This window comes from Suncus etruscus, chromosome X, assembly GCF_024139225.1.
Source record: "Suncus etruscus isolate mSunEtr1 chromosome X, mSunEtr1.pri.cur, whole genome shotgun sequence".
NCBI lineage: Eukaryota > Metazoa > Chordata > Mammalia > Eulipotyphla > Soricidae > Suncus > Suncus etruscus.
The window spans coordinates 73,787,620-73,802,742 of record NC_064868.1 but is presented as its reverse complement, the minus strand read 5'-3'; the positions used below and the strand labels follow the sequence as shown (position 1 = coordinate 73,802,742).

The following is a 15,123-nucleotide window of genomic DNA, read 5'->3' as shown; positions in this document are numbered from 1 at the left end:
CTCCTATTCCATGGGTGAGCTTTTTACTCTAGTCACTGTTTCCTTTGAATTGCAGAAGCTTTTCAGTTTAATGTAATCCCATTGACAAAAATAAATCTTTAAAAATGTTTAGGGGCCAGAGCAATAGTACAACAGATAAGGTATTTGCCTTGCACATGGCTAACCAGGGTTCAATTCCCAAATTTTCATATGCCCCAAATCGTAGCCAAAACTGATTTCTGAGCTCAGACTCGGGAGTAAGCAATAAGCACTGAGAAGTGTGGCCCCAAAATTAAAAGAAATGTTTCAAAATGGCTAAAACAGTCTTAATCTAAGAACTGGTCTACAGAACTAAACTTGTTATGGCAGTGAGATGTGTAGGGACTGAAGAAAGGAAGTGCTGAGACAGAAAGCAGATGAGAGAGAGTGAGAGAGAGACAAAAGAGAGAAGTGAAATGGAAACTCTTTTGGAAGTGCGATATTAGGATGTTGTATGCATGAAACCCCAGCATTAATAGTATTGTAAAATTACAAACCATTTGACTAAGAAAAATAATTCTTCAAAAAATTTTCTACTGAATTTGGCAAACTGGTCAGTAGGTCTAGATCTAACCAACACCTGTGTTTACATGTCTTAAGCTAGTGCTGACTTCTGCATTTCATTTTGAAAGAGTGTGAAGTAAAAGAAGAGAGGGAGAGAGAGAATGAGAGACTAAGAAAATCCAATGTGTAGGAGATAAAACTGGCCTGTGACTTAAAAGAAACCTAAAATATGTACTACGTGATGTGTAAAGAAAAGGTTTGTTGATCATTTTTGTAAATCCTACAGATATTAAGAAATAATAGGAGGGGCCGGTGAGGTGGCACTAGAGGTAAGGTGTCTGCCTTGCAAGTGCTAGCCAAGGAAGGACCGCGGTTCGATTCCCCGGCGTCTCATATGGTCCCCCCAAGCCAGGGGCAATTTCTGAGCCCTTAGCCAGGAGTAACCCCTGAGCATCAAACGGGTTTGGCCCCAAAAACCAAAGAAAAAGAAATAATAGGAAACATAATCAACAATTATTGGTTGACAAGTTATATGAAATAAATTCTTAGAAAAAATAGAAATGATCAAAAAGACGCAAGAGTAATCAGAATACCTGAATTACTTTATACTCATTAATGAAATAGAATTTGTTATCAAAAATACTTCCCACACTCCATACCAAGAGATTTTCCTAGTGAAGCTATAGAGATAGAAAGAACACTAACAGTCCACAAACTCAGAAACTAGAAGAGGTACCACTTTCCATCTTACTTTTATAAAGTTAGCAAAAAACCATAATCTAAAACTGGTAGAGAAAACAGAGAGAAAAAGAGAACATTTGAAGCCAACCTTTTTCATGAACATAACTTCCCAGACACTTAAGAAAATATACACGGATTGAAAATAGCATTCTTTAAAAATGCTGAAAGGTTTTTTTCCAGGAAAACAAGATTAGTTTAACATTTTAAAATCTACACTACCATATTAGAAGAATAAAGGAAAATTTTGAATGATTAATGTAAGAGGTACAGAAAAGGGTTTGACAAAATTTGACAACCCTTCCATAATAAGATTTTTCAGTCAACTAGAACAGAAGGTAACTTTCACAATCAAATGAAGAGCATCTAAAAAGCCAAACAAAATTAGTGCATGCCTAACATCACAGTAATGGTAAAAAACATTTTTTCCTAATAGCAAGAACTATACAATGTCCACTTTAGCTGCTCCCACTCAATGTTTCTATTGGAAGTATTAACAATGCACTAAGTCAAAAGGGCAAAAAAATTAAATGGGAAACAGAAAAATATTTCTGCTCTCAGATGATGCTATTTTACCAAGAAAACACCAAGGACTCTCTAAAATAACTATGAAAGGGGCTAAAGCACAGTGGGTAGGGCACTTGCCTTGCTCACACAAAACCAGGTTCAAGCCCAGCACCCTGTATCCCTGAGTCCCACCAGGAGTATAAAGCACAGAGCCAGGAGTAATTCCAGAGCATAACCCAATGTAACCAAAAAACAAAAACAAAAAAGCCCTGTAAAGTAACTACTAGAATTAGTGAGTTTAGCAAGTTCAATAGGATACAAGACTTTGATGATGAAGAAAATACCCATTGCATTTTATATCTTGCAATGAACAATTGGATACAAACTAAAAAACAATTCCATACATACACAACCTAATCAAAAGACAAAAATACTCAGCAAACGGGGCCGGGCGGTGGCGCTGGAGGTAAGGTGCCTGCCTTGCCTGCGCTAGCCTAGGACGGACCTCGGTTCGATCCCCCGGCGTCCCATATGGTCCCCCAAGCCAGGAGTGACCTCTGAGCGCATAGCCAGGAGTAACCCCTGAGCGTCACCGGGTGTGGCCCAAAAACCAAAAAAAAAAAATACTCAGCAATACATTTAATAAAATATGTGTATTACTTCTCCACTTATAAACAAAACACCATTGAAAGTGATTAGACCAAAGTAAGTGTTCCTAAACTAGATGACACAATATTGATAAAAATAAATTATTCCTAAATCAATAACTTTGACTTAATCACAAGCTCAGTAAAATTTTTGTACAAATTGGTAACTAGATTAAAAAATTCATATGTATATTCCAAAGACCTGGAATCATCCCCTCAATTTTGAAAAAGAAATAAATTTTGAAGGATTCAGAAACTGACTAGAGCAATCAAGACAATGTGGTGAAGTTATAAGAATTTACAAAAACTAAAACAGAAAACAAGAAATTAAACTGAAAAGCTCAAAAATAGACCTACATTTGTACGGTTTTTTGTCAAAGGTTTGTTTGTATTTTTCAGTGCTAGAAATTGGCACATGCAAGAAAAGTGTACTACAGTGATCCACATTCTCAGCTGTTTTGTTAAAGAAGCCAAAGGAGTCTAGTGGGGGGAAAATTATTAATAAAAGGAACTGGAATAAGTGGATATCTATGTGGAATAAAATGAATTACAAAGCACACACCATAAAATATCTCATGCCCATCACAACATGAAATAAAATAAATTAGAATAGTCCAAAACGTAAAAACTAAAACTTCCACAGGAAAGCATAGAATGCTATCTTTGTGACCTGCTGAAATGCAAAAATTTTATAAGCATTCAGAAAAGAAAATAAAAGTGTTCAATTATATCTTGTCAAATTAAAATATATGTGTATCAAAAGGCACCATTAAAATGAACAGGGGGCTGAAAGTTCAAGAAGCTGCAGCACATACTTTGCATGGTATCTGTTTGATACCAAGAACTGTATGGTCCCCCAAATACCAACATAAATAACTCTCTGAGAGTAGACTGTCAGGTGTAGCCCAAAAATCAAAAAAGGGACAAAAAGAAAATGAATAGAGAAGCCTTAGAGGAAAATGTGTATGTTTTGATTATTGGGGTCACATTCAGCAGTGCTCCGGGTTCTCACATGGATCATTCTTGGTGGATGGTGCTTGGGGAACAATATGCAGTTCCGGGGGGGGGGTGTGTGAACCAGAGTTGACCACTTGCAAGGCAAGTGCCTTAATTCCTGTATTGCCTTTCCAGCCTCAGAAAAAATATTTTAAAAAATATTTTAAATGTTATCTGACAAATGACTTGTATCCAGAAGATTTAAAAAAAAATACTTGCAAGTCAATTGCAAGAAGCAAACAGCCCAATTTTAAAATTAGCAAAGAGATATTAACATGTACTTACTTCACTAATAGTATGATCAGAGGTCAATACAAAAAAAAACTACATCATAAAATGAACCACTTTATAAATCATTTTCTGGGAGATTACACGTTTAACATACATCTTGTTTACTTGAATTATATTGCAAACATGTCCACACAAAGACTTTTACACAAATATTCACCTCAGTGATATTCAAAATATCTCAAAACTGAAAGCAAACACGAAGTACAGCAACAGAAAAATCTGTGACATATTCATCAATGGGTAATCATTCATCAAAAGAAGAACAAAATATAGAATCACAAACATGCATCTAAAAGCACCCCTCATGATATTGTATCACAGAAACTATACCAGTGTGTACATATTATATGACTCTGCTTTCATATTATATATTGCATGATTATATGATTTCAGGAACAGGGAAAACTATCAGACCACTAGTTACCAACAGAGAATTTGTAGGAATTGACTCTAAAGAGACAGGAGATTGTTAGCAATCTTTAAATATAGTCAGGGGTTTGAATTATACAGATGTACAATCTGTCAAAATTAAGAGCAAGTATATGTAGACAAAGATCTATATAGATTCCATGCATTGCCCATTATGTACATTTTCACTTTTAAAATATAAAAATATTCCACTCCCAAATTGTTTGAAGCGGGACTTGGCATATGTCCCAGATTTTAAAACCAGAATGACATATGTCTGAATCATGCCATGGCTGTATGTTTAAAGCAATTACTTTACTTCTGTTTCTTTCTCTGTACAAATAAAACAGAAGCAGTTCCAAAATGTAAGAGTACTCCATACATGGCTTGTAATACTAAACATATATGAAATAATTTCAAGCCACACAGTCAAATATGTACATCTCAGAAGACCATTCCAAATAAGGCATTAGTCTTTCATATATACCCCTTCCCTGGGATAATTGCATTTTTCATAAGGTGCCCTGAGGAGTCAGAGCAATAGTACAATGAGTAGGGCATTTACCCTATATGGCTTCAACCTGTTCTCAATTCCCAGCATCCCACATGGTCCATGCAACACTGCCATGAGTGATTTTTAGATACAGAGCCATGATTTTTCCCTGAGCATCACTGAGTACGGCCCCCAAACAAAACATAAGGTGACCTGAAAACTTAAACTTCTCTAAAGCACCATATCTCCCTTTTGAGAGCTGACTCTCCATTCCCCGAGTGACACTCACCTCAGGATCTGTGCCTTCTTCATAGGAGCGAATGCTAAAGGCCATGCCTTCAAATATGTGGTCCACCCTCAGAACAGCCAGAGCAAGGTTAGTCACGGTTAGATTAGTCATCCTTCCAGAAAATTCCATCTTGTGACCAGCACGCTCAATGATCCTCAGAATTCTACAAGAAACCACCAGAAGAAAAGGGTCTCTTACCTTTTCATTTTTTAAAAGCTAGTGAAACACAATTTTAGTTAATTGCTTTATCTAAATGCCGCGTTTACAAAATTGTTCATTGTTGAGTTTCAGTCATACAATGTATACCTTCCTTCACCAGTGCACCCTTCCTGAAACTGATGTCCCCAGCTTCCCTTTCAACCCCCCATCTGTCTCTAGGACAGGCAATTTGCTTCTCTCTCCCTCCCTCCCCCTTTCTCTCCTTTTTGAACATTGTGGTCTGCACTATTATCAATGGAGGGGTGCCATGTGTGTCACTTTCTCCCCTTTCATCACTGAGTTCTTGTCCAGAGCGATCAGTTCTAGCTATCATTGTCTCTAATCGAACTGCACTCATCACTCTTTGTAGTGAGCATCCTACTCTGGGATGGGCCTCCTGATCCTTATAATTCTATTGTCTCAGATATTGTTACCATTCTTTTACTTTTCTCATATCCTACAAATGAGTGAGATTATTCTATAACTATCCTTCTTCTTACTCATTTCACTCAGCATAAAAATAGTATCCATGTCAATACATGTATAAGAAAACTTCAGGACTTCATTTTCTTAATGGCTACATAGTATTCCATTGTATAGATATACCACAGTTTCTTTAGCCATTTATCTATTGCTGGGTACCTCGGTTTTTTTCAGATTCTGGCTATTGTAAATAGTGCTGCAAAAGTAATGCAGAGGGCATTTTTATATTGTGCTTTTGTGTTCCTGAGGTATATCCCTAGGAGTGGTATTGCTGGATCATATAACGTTCAATTTCTAGCTTTTTGAGGAATGCCTGTATTGTTCTTCTGCATTACCACCAGCAGTAAAAATGTGTCTATTTCTCCCCACATAATGCCAACACTGGTTATTCATAATGTTTTTTATGGTGATTGTGCTAGTATCTGTGATGTGAGATGATATCTCATTGTTTTGAATTGCTTCTCCCTGATGATTAGTGATGTGGATCAATTTTTCATGTGCCTTTTGGCTATCTGTATTTCATCTTTCAGGAAATATCTTCTCCATATATTTTGAAGGGGTTAGTATTTTTCTTGTTAAGTTCTGTCAGTACCTTTTATATCTTAGATATTAATATTAACCCCTTATCTGATGGGTATTGGGTGAATAGTTTCTCCCATTCCATGAGTGGACCTTGTATCCTAGTCACTATTTCCTTTGAAGTACAGAAGATTCTCAGTTTAATTTACTCCTATTGTGCTATCTTGCCAAAAGCCTGACTTCCTTATTATAAGATATTCTCATTTACAATTCTTCACAACAGCCAAAATACACAATTCATATAAATGCACATTCACCAAAAAATGGGCAAAGAAGTTGCAGTCTTTTTGGTCTTTTATTTTTAAAATAATATATTTATTTAAGCACCATGATTACAAACATGTTTGCAGTTGGGTTTCAGTCATAAACAACAACATCCCCTTCACCAGTGCAACTTTTCCACCACCAATGCCCCCATATCCATCCTCCCCCACCCCCTGCCTATATCTCAGACAGTAATTTTACATGTTTCACTCACTACCATTGTCATGATAGTTGTTTATAAAATAAGCTAATGTAGTTATTTTTCTAACTGTACTCACCACTCTTTGTGGTAAGACTTAACCCTTGGATTATCCCTCAGACTGTTCATAATACTGAAAACCAGGGGATAGGGCATTTACTTTGCATGTTTTTGACCCATTTTTGTCCCTAGCATCCCACATAGTTCCCAGAACCTGCTAAGAGTAATTCCTGAGTACAGAACTAGGGGTAATTCCTGTGCACAGCCAATGTGGTCCCCAAACCAAATTTTAAAAAGTACAGTAAACCAATGATGTCAATAAAAATAAAAATTAGCTAAAGACTTATTGTAGTTTTCCTAGTGTTCTAAATTTTCCTATTGTTTTGAATATCTCCTATTGAATATTTCCTATTGTTCTCAATTATTATACAAAAAGGGCTGGTTTTAAAGTTCCATGAGCTGAGGTCTGAATCTTAACTCTTCTTATTTCTAGCTGTATAGAGAAATCCAATAGCTTTGCGGGACTTCATACACCTCACCTGAAAAGGGAGAGGTAATGCCAGCACTCATCCCTGAAAACTATTTTAAAGATTAAATAAAATTGTTGGCTGCAGGGTTTCATAGACCAAGAAATTCAGGCTTAATTCTACATGTGATAGAAAGCCACTGAGTGGTTTTAAAAGAAAGAGAATGATATGGTGTGATTTATAGAAGGTTCTCCAATAACGTCTCATTACAACAATGAGGAGGAAAACATATCCCAGGCAACATTGAACCAAAGGCTGTTACTAAAGGGCCTACTTTCATTTTACATGGTTTCCCTTCAAGTTATTTTTTCATGCACATATCTAAATGCTTGTTAAGATACTGTGTATATATCAAGATTATTCTTCCTGCTCTCTAGAAGACAGGCCATAAAGAGACCAGAGGAGAGGCAGGGAATTTAGTTGGATCTTATAGAAGGTAAGGTGATGAGGAATTAAAAAGAGGGTGACAATGAAAGGGAGAGTAGGGGGCCGGCGCAGTGGCGCTACAGGTAAGGTGTCTGCCTTGCCAGCGATAGCCTAGGACAGACCGAGGTTCGATCCCCCGGTGTCCCATATGGTCCCCCAAGCCAGGAGCGACTTTTGAGCGCATAGCCAGGAGTAACCCCTGAGCGTCACCGGGTGTGGCCCAAAAACCAAAAAAAAAAAAAAAAAAGGAGAGTAGGAGATAGGGTTCAGGAGTATTTAAAGGGTTAAAAGACACTGCTTTACATGTGACTTTGATTGCCTTTGCGATACAAGGAGACAACTCATAGTCTTAATTTCTTAAATTAAGCACCATTGGCTGCATTTTATAGAAATGGAGAACACTAAGGCAGCATTAGGGCTGGGGAAAATGAAGAAGCTATTTGGTTGGGGTTAGCATTTATCTAAAAGGTTTTTGTTGGGAACTCAGTCAGAACTTAATGTTTCACAATTGGAATTTGAGTTGAATAAACCACTGCATTATCATAACAGATTCAAAATTGGTGACTGGCATCTGAACCCCAGGGATGTGACTCAGTGGTAGAGCATCTGCCTTGCATGTCTGAAGTCACAAATTCCATGCCCGGCACTGCACCACATTTCAGAGAGAAATGACCAGCACTGGTAGCTTGAGATCCCTAAAACAACACAACTGTGTGAACCCCAACATTGCAATAATGACAGCAACAAACAAGTGAGAAAATAAAGTTAGCAAATTGTTTTTAAAATAAGTATATGCAATGTTTTTATGAAATCATTTATTTGACCAAAGTATAAATACTTACTCATTGCTTACTTCATGCAGATATGGAGCTGAATTGTTCTGCTTTCCTAAAACAGCATTGATTATTTGTAATATCATCTGGGTTAGATTCATACTTATTTCATTACAGTGTGAAATATCTGATACTTTAGAAACAATAATCTGTATTTCTTCTTCATCCAGAAAGGGAGATTCTTTTATCAGATTTAAAATGTGCTCTGCAACATCCTCTGCATTCTCTGAGGAAACAAAAATTGAGAAGTAAAACTCTTTTTTTCCATTTCAGCCATGCTGATCTGTTTTGGTTCCTTTACGAAAAAATTGAGGCAGACAGGTAGTAGGGAAGTTAAAACATTTATTTATCTGGGGCCAGGCGGTGGCGCTGGAGGTAAGGTGCCTGCCTTGCCTGCGCTAGCCTAGGACGGACCGCGGTTCGATCCCCCGGCGTCCCATATGGTCCCCCAAGAAGCCAGGAGCAACTTCTGAGCGCATAGCCAGGAGTAACCCCTGAGCGTCACAGGGTGTGGCCCAAAAACCAAAAACCAAAAAAAAAAAAAAAAAAAAAAAAACCATTTATTTATCTTGTAACTTCTGTTCCAGGATTTAGTCCTTGACACTTCAAATAGCCATCCCCTCATAGGACCTTGGAAAGGAAAGGGGAGGGAAGAGGAAGTGAGAATAGGAAGAAGAGAAAGGGAGAGAAGGGAAGGGGAGGATTGGAGGGTAAAGAGGAAGGAAGAGAGGAGAAAAAAGAGAGGGGACAGAGAATACAAAAGAAAGGGGAGAGAAGAGAGGGAAGGGGATGGGAGAGTAGAAGAAAGGGAAGGGGAGAGGAAGGGAAGGGAGAAAAGGGTGGAAAAAGAAGGGAATGGAAGGTTAGTGGAGACGGAAGGGGAGAGAAGTCACTAAGCAGATACTAAGCAGAGAGTATAAATAAGGTGGGACTCTTAAGATAACACAAGGGCAAATGTTGAAGAGTACTATGCCTTTAGTGGTGATGGGATACAGTAACTTTTTATATCAATGTCATATAGTTTTAGAGGCTGGAGAGATATGAAGAGGGTCAAGTTCTTGCCTTGCATGTGCCTGGCCCCTGTTCAATCCCTGACACCTCCTATGGTCTCCCAAATCCTACAGGATGATCTTTGAGCAGAGTCAGAAGTAAACCCTGAGCACTGGTGGGTCTGACCCCCTGGACCTACCATCCACAAAAGGGAGGGGACCCAATGTAATATACCATGACATTATTGTAACCATCTTACCTAAACTATAATAAAATGGCAAAAATTAAAAAAAGAAAAGCAAGCTGTCATTAAAAGAAAGAGAACCAGTTAACACTACTGTAGCCATGTTACTAAAACTATCACAATAAAAATGGAAGTACCGGGGCCGGCGAGGTGGCGCTAGAGGTAAGGTGTCTGCCTTGCAAGTGCTAGCCAGCGGTTGGATTCCCCTGGCGTCCCATATGGTCCCCCCAAGCCAGGGGCAATTTCTGAGCGTGTAGCCTGGAGTAACCCCTGAGCCTCAAACGGGTGTGACCCAAAATATGGAAGTACCAAGATAACAAAGTTTGCAGAAAGAAAACTGTTGGACCTCAGTTTCTATAACAGATGTAACCCTGAAAAGTCATGCAGAGTCAAGTTTTCATTCATCAAATTTTTTTAAATACATCAGGGAAACCTTTTATCACTAGAATTATCTTGTAATTAGATTCTAATTGAGTTAAGACATTTGAGCACTGTATTGATTTAAGTAGGCCCCACCTGCATTTAAATATCAGCAAACACTCAGTCTATATTTCCATACTCCGGGGGTGGTGATTAGGTTTTTTTTCTGTTAAGAAAGAGCAGCTCATAGAGAAAAAGGCAAATTAGAACCATAAACAATAAAAAGCAATGCATTTTCGATTTTTCTAGGGAGTAAGAACAATAGATATTAACTCTCCCACCCACTTTTTACTTCACTTTTTATTATGGAAATTTTCAAACAGGCACAAAGGTAGAAAGAATAGTACAATGAATTCCCATGTACCTCATGAATCACCTACCTCAACAAGTGTCAATGAAGAGCTAATCTTATTTTATCTAAACTCCCACCCACTCCATATTATTTTAAAGCAAATCCCAAACTTTACATTCTCTCATCCATAAATTCTTTAGTATGCATCTCTAAAGAAAAGGACCTTTGTCAGAACCACAAAAATATGTTTTAAAAGTTAACAACCATTCCTTTGGGTCAGAGAGATTATAATATAGGTGAGCAGAGCTGTTGACCTGGTTTCATCATATGCAGTAAACATGGTCCTCCATGTACAGCCAATGGTCACTGCTGAATACAGTCCAGGAATAGGCAGAATACTGCTAAATATAGACTGTGATACTCTCAAAAATAAATAAATGAATGCAATAATTCTCAAGATCTTCAATTATCCACGCAGGGTTTAATTTCTTTTAAAAAACAGGCTACCCATATATTTTTTTATTTTATTTATTTATTTTATTTGTTTGTCTTGTTTTCGTTTTCTTCTCTTTCCACCCCCAAATGCACCAGTAATATAATGTAGCACCTTTTCTCCCTGCAAAGGCATACTACAAAGAGGGGAAATCTTATGTATAAAAACAAGCTCTTATCTACTAGGAATAAGAACTCATATTTTTTACAATACAGGGGCACCTTCTATTTTGAAAATATGTCATGTAGACCCAACTTAGACCCTAGTTGATTAGACACCAACAGTCCAGCCTTGAACCCTGGATCCCAGACATAGAAACGACACAGTTCTCCACAACAGCTACAGGAACCAAATCCCCTACGGGGCATCCTTAATACAGCTCTGGCACCAACATGTGCCAGTTCTAATTTCATAACCTGACAACGAGGAAATGGGAACAACTTGATCTAAGAACAGGTTGTCCTATTTCACCAGCTAATGATAAGTCAAAATCAGAAGACTTGTCACCCTTTGATCTGTGCAGAAGCCAAGATCACTATCTACAGATGACTGACTGATACAACCATGACCGGGCAGTGCGTATCCTGGGACCAATAAAAAAGCCCTAGTCTAGGTTTTGATCTACAACCTATACAACAACCATGATCTCTAATTCCAGACGTCTGAATCAGACAATTGCAACTGGTCTTCTGGAAACATAATGAAAGACTATCCCAGGCTTCATCCTAGGTTCAGTGTAATGACTAAGACCACCAAATACAGAAGACAGATTAAAATGACACTGAAAGAAAACTTCTAGAACCACAAAGAAAGACTTCATCATAAGCTCCACTCCTTGACCTGTGCAGATACCAAGATCTCTAAATACAGAGGTCTAATTTTATCACCCATGACAGAGCAGAAGTCCTCCATACACCACAAAAGCACCAAGGGGAGAGAAAATGAACATGAAAGGAATCTATAGTTAATCCCATGACAGTATACTTCAAGGGTGGTGAAACCCTGTATCTCTTAGGCCAAGAGAATTCCTTTTCCGATGTCACCAATATTTACTGTTCCTATGCAGAAGGAAAAAAAAAAAAAGCACAAAATAATCTTTTTTATTTATTTATCCTTTTTTTACTTCTTTGTTTTATGTGGAATTGAAGTTGTTGTCTCCAATTTTCTTTCTCTTTTTTTCTTTTCTTCTTCCTTTTTGCGCTCTGTCATGCTTTTTATTTCAAGACCATGGCTATTATGTGGTGCTTATCTTTATTTCTGTAGTGCTCACTGGATATTTTATTTGATATTTCTTTTTGTATTGTTGTGGTGCTCCACTTTCTTTTTTGCCTTTTGTCTCTCAAACCGAGAATGAGAGCCTCTAGAAGGACTCTGCCCATTTCCGGCTTATTTGACTTTTACCCATTTTATTGCTTTTCTTTTCTTCAAACAAAACCACATAACTAGAACTATCTAGTTCTGCCTCTCAAATAGAGGGGGAAATAATGGAGGGTACCTAGACCAAACAGTTGTATGATCACTAAGTAGTAAACTAGACACAGAGGGGACCACTCATTCTAGCAGCCCAGGGAGTAAGGGTAGGGGATATGGGAAGCAAGCAAGATGGGGACGGGAGTGGGGTGAGGTGAAGGGAGGACAACTTTGGTGATGGGAATTCCCCAGATTCAATGTTAATATGTACCTAAAATGTTACTGTGAAAGATATATAAGCCACTATGATTAAAATAAAAATTATATATGAAAAAAAACAGGCTACCATTTAAATAATCACCTATTTTTATAGTTAAGCAAATACAACTCTATTAGTTTAAGATCCTGCTTTTACCCAAAACAAAGGCATTCCCCCAGCTTCCTCTTTCCTTTTCACCTATCCCTTTGGTATGTAAATGTCCACCTACACTGGAGTGGCTCCAAAGAGGTACCTTTGTCACTCAACCTTCCCCTTCCAGGTTGGGAAATAAAGGGGTTTTTAGTTTGGCTTGGTGCACTAGAGTGAGACCACAATTTAAGAATCCAGTGATTCCATGATACTCTTTTAACTGGCTTGGTTTATTAATTCTTTGCAGCTACCCTACATCAGAACCATTCACCAGGGTTGTAATTAGAGTGTGAAGTGATTTCACACAGCTCATTGTATTTGAATCAACATATTTTATGGGAAATAATGTATGAACTAGATTTTAGTTCAACATAAGGTATTAAGCAGAGTACCCTTGATGTGGTCTCTAAAGAGTAAATTAATTATTCATTTATAGTAACCAAAACCTAAGGAAAATTATTGACCAAATCCAATCCATCAAGTAAAATCCCCTTAAGAAAAAAGATAAATTGTGTTTATCACTTGATCCAAATTATAACCATTTCTGTTTAGAAAAACTAAATAATTCAACACAAATTTTATGTATTTCAATCCTTTTGTTTTGGGGCCACACACAGTCATGCTCAGGGATTACTCTTGCTCTGTGCTCAGAAAATATTCCTGGTAGGCTCGGTGAACCAAATGGGATGCCAGGGATTGAATCCAGGTTGGCCAAATGCAAGGCAAACCCTACTTGCTTTTGCTCAAGCCCCTCAGAGATCACTCTTGGCAGTTCCTAAAGAACCATATGAAGTGTCAGGAATTGGACCCAGGCAACATATAAGGTAAGTGTCCTACTCACTGTATTGTCTATCACTCCAGACCATTAACGAAATATCTCTGAAGAGAGGGAAGGAGGGGGAGATTGAATTGGGTTGTAATTACTTCTAGATTAATCTTTAGTACCCATGACACTTGTCTTCTGGTCAATTAAAGAAGCCAAGGTAGTTATAAGATTAGTGTGGGAAAAATAAAGTACACCCATTCACAGATTTTTCTACTGCTTTTATTAAATTGAGCAGGCTTTCCTGTAAATGAAAGTGCCAGAGGTGCCTACCTGCGGTCATTATTCTTTGGACTTCAGTGGTGTGACTTCACTTTGAACAGTCCCTGCTGTGGCAGGAAGAAAGTAAACAACCAGCCAATTTTGGAGACGAGTTTGAGTTAGTTAGGGACAAGAACTATAATGTGAAAAGTAGCTACAGACATTTCATCTTGGACCTGATTTTTAAGTAAAAATCAGGACAAATTACACATATGTCAAAATTCTCAGTCCCCAAGCAAAAGCAATCAAGGAAGTCTGCCTTTTTGCATTGTGGAATAAATAGGTCTCCATTGCTTAAAAGTGTTGCAATTAATCAGCCCATGATTACAACAATCTATCCCATGGCTGTTATTTATTGAAAAACTTTTATGAACATGTCATTTAGATATCTATTGCTGCAGAGCAAATCACCCCCAAATGTAACAGCTTCAAAGGCTTATTAACCCTTACAGTTTTGTGTGTTGACTTAACTGGGAAGTGCTCATGTGGGGGGTCTCTCATGCAGTTGTAATTAAATGGCAAATGGGGGAGTATAGCCATTAAAAAACTAGAGCTAGAGCTTGAGCTAGAGCTCCAAGAAGGTTCAACCACAAGATGAACAGTGGATGTGAGCAATGAACATGTGAGTTGAAACATTTGGGCATCAGAAATTACCTAAGGTTGTTTCCTGTGTATGGCCTCTCCCAATGAGTTGGGCTCAATGTTAGAATGTGCCCACCCCATAATGTACTAGAGTGGGCTTGTATTAACTCATGAGAACCAATCATAAAATTTCCAAATCTGCAGTTTTTCTTTCTTTTTTTTTTTTTTTGTTTTTGTTTTTGTTTTTGGGCCACACCCGGTGACGCTCAGGGGTTACTCCTGGCTATGCGCTCAGAAGTCGCTCCTGGCTTGGGGGACCATATGGGACACCGGGGGATCGAACCACGGTCCATCCGAGGCTAGCGCAGTCAAGGCAGGCACCTTACCTTTAGCGCCACCGCCCGGCCCAAATCTGCAGTTTTTCACTCACACTTCCTACCAGACCATCTGTGCCTTTGTCCCCTTTTCCATGATTTTAGCAGAAATAATTATTTCTGAAATCCTGGGAATTAAGTGGTTCTCTCTCCATCATACACTGGCCTGGCCTGTGGCCAGACACAAAGTGAGTGACATGAATAGGATCCAATTTTGTGAAAGATTTACATCTACTTCCTTATTGTGTGGTACATCTTCAATAGAAAACACTCACAGAAATTAAGCCCAGCTCAGTACTAACTCTGTGATATTAAAGGGTGACCAGAAACACGAGCCTTTAGGTAGGAAAACTTGAGTTTTGCTTCAACCTAGAACTCTCATTCTCATCAGCAAGACTGAAAACTAAAGCTGGGGCTGGAGAGAT

At 38.2% G+C, this 15,123-nt stretch overlaps 1 protein-coding gene across 1 annotated transcript in view; it reads right to left on the bottom strand.

Annotated features, from left to right (window-relative positions):
* The window catches only part of ADGRG4 (adhesion G protein-coupled receptor G4), a 128,105-nt gene that overhangs the window by 51,986 nt on the left and 60,996 nt on the right, over positions 1-15,123 (bottom strand). The window contains 2 exon segments of the mRNA XM_049766940.1: positions 4,892-5,054; positions 8,410-8,626. Coding sequence (XP_049622897.1) covers positions 4,892-5,054; positions 8,410-8,626 — 380 coding nt within the window.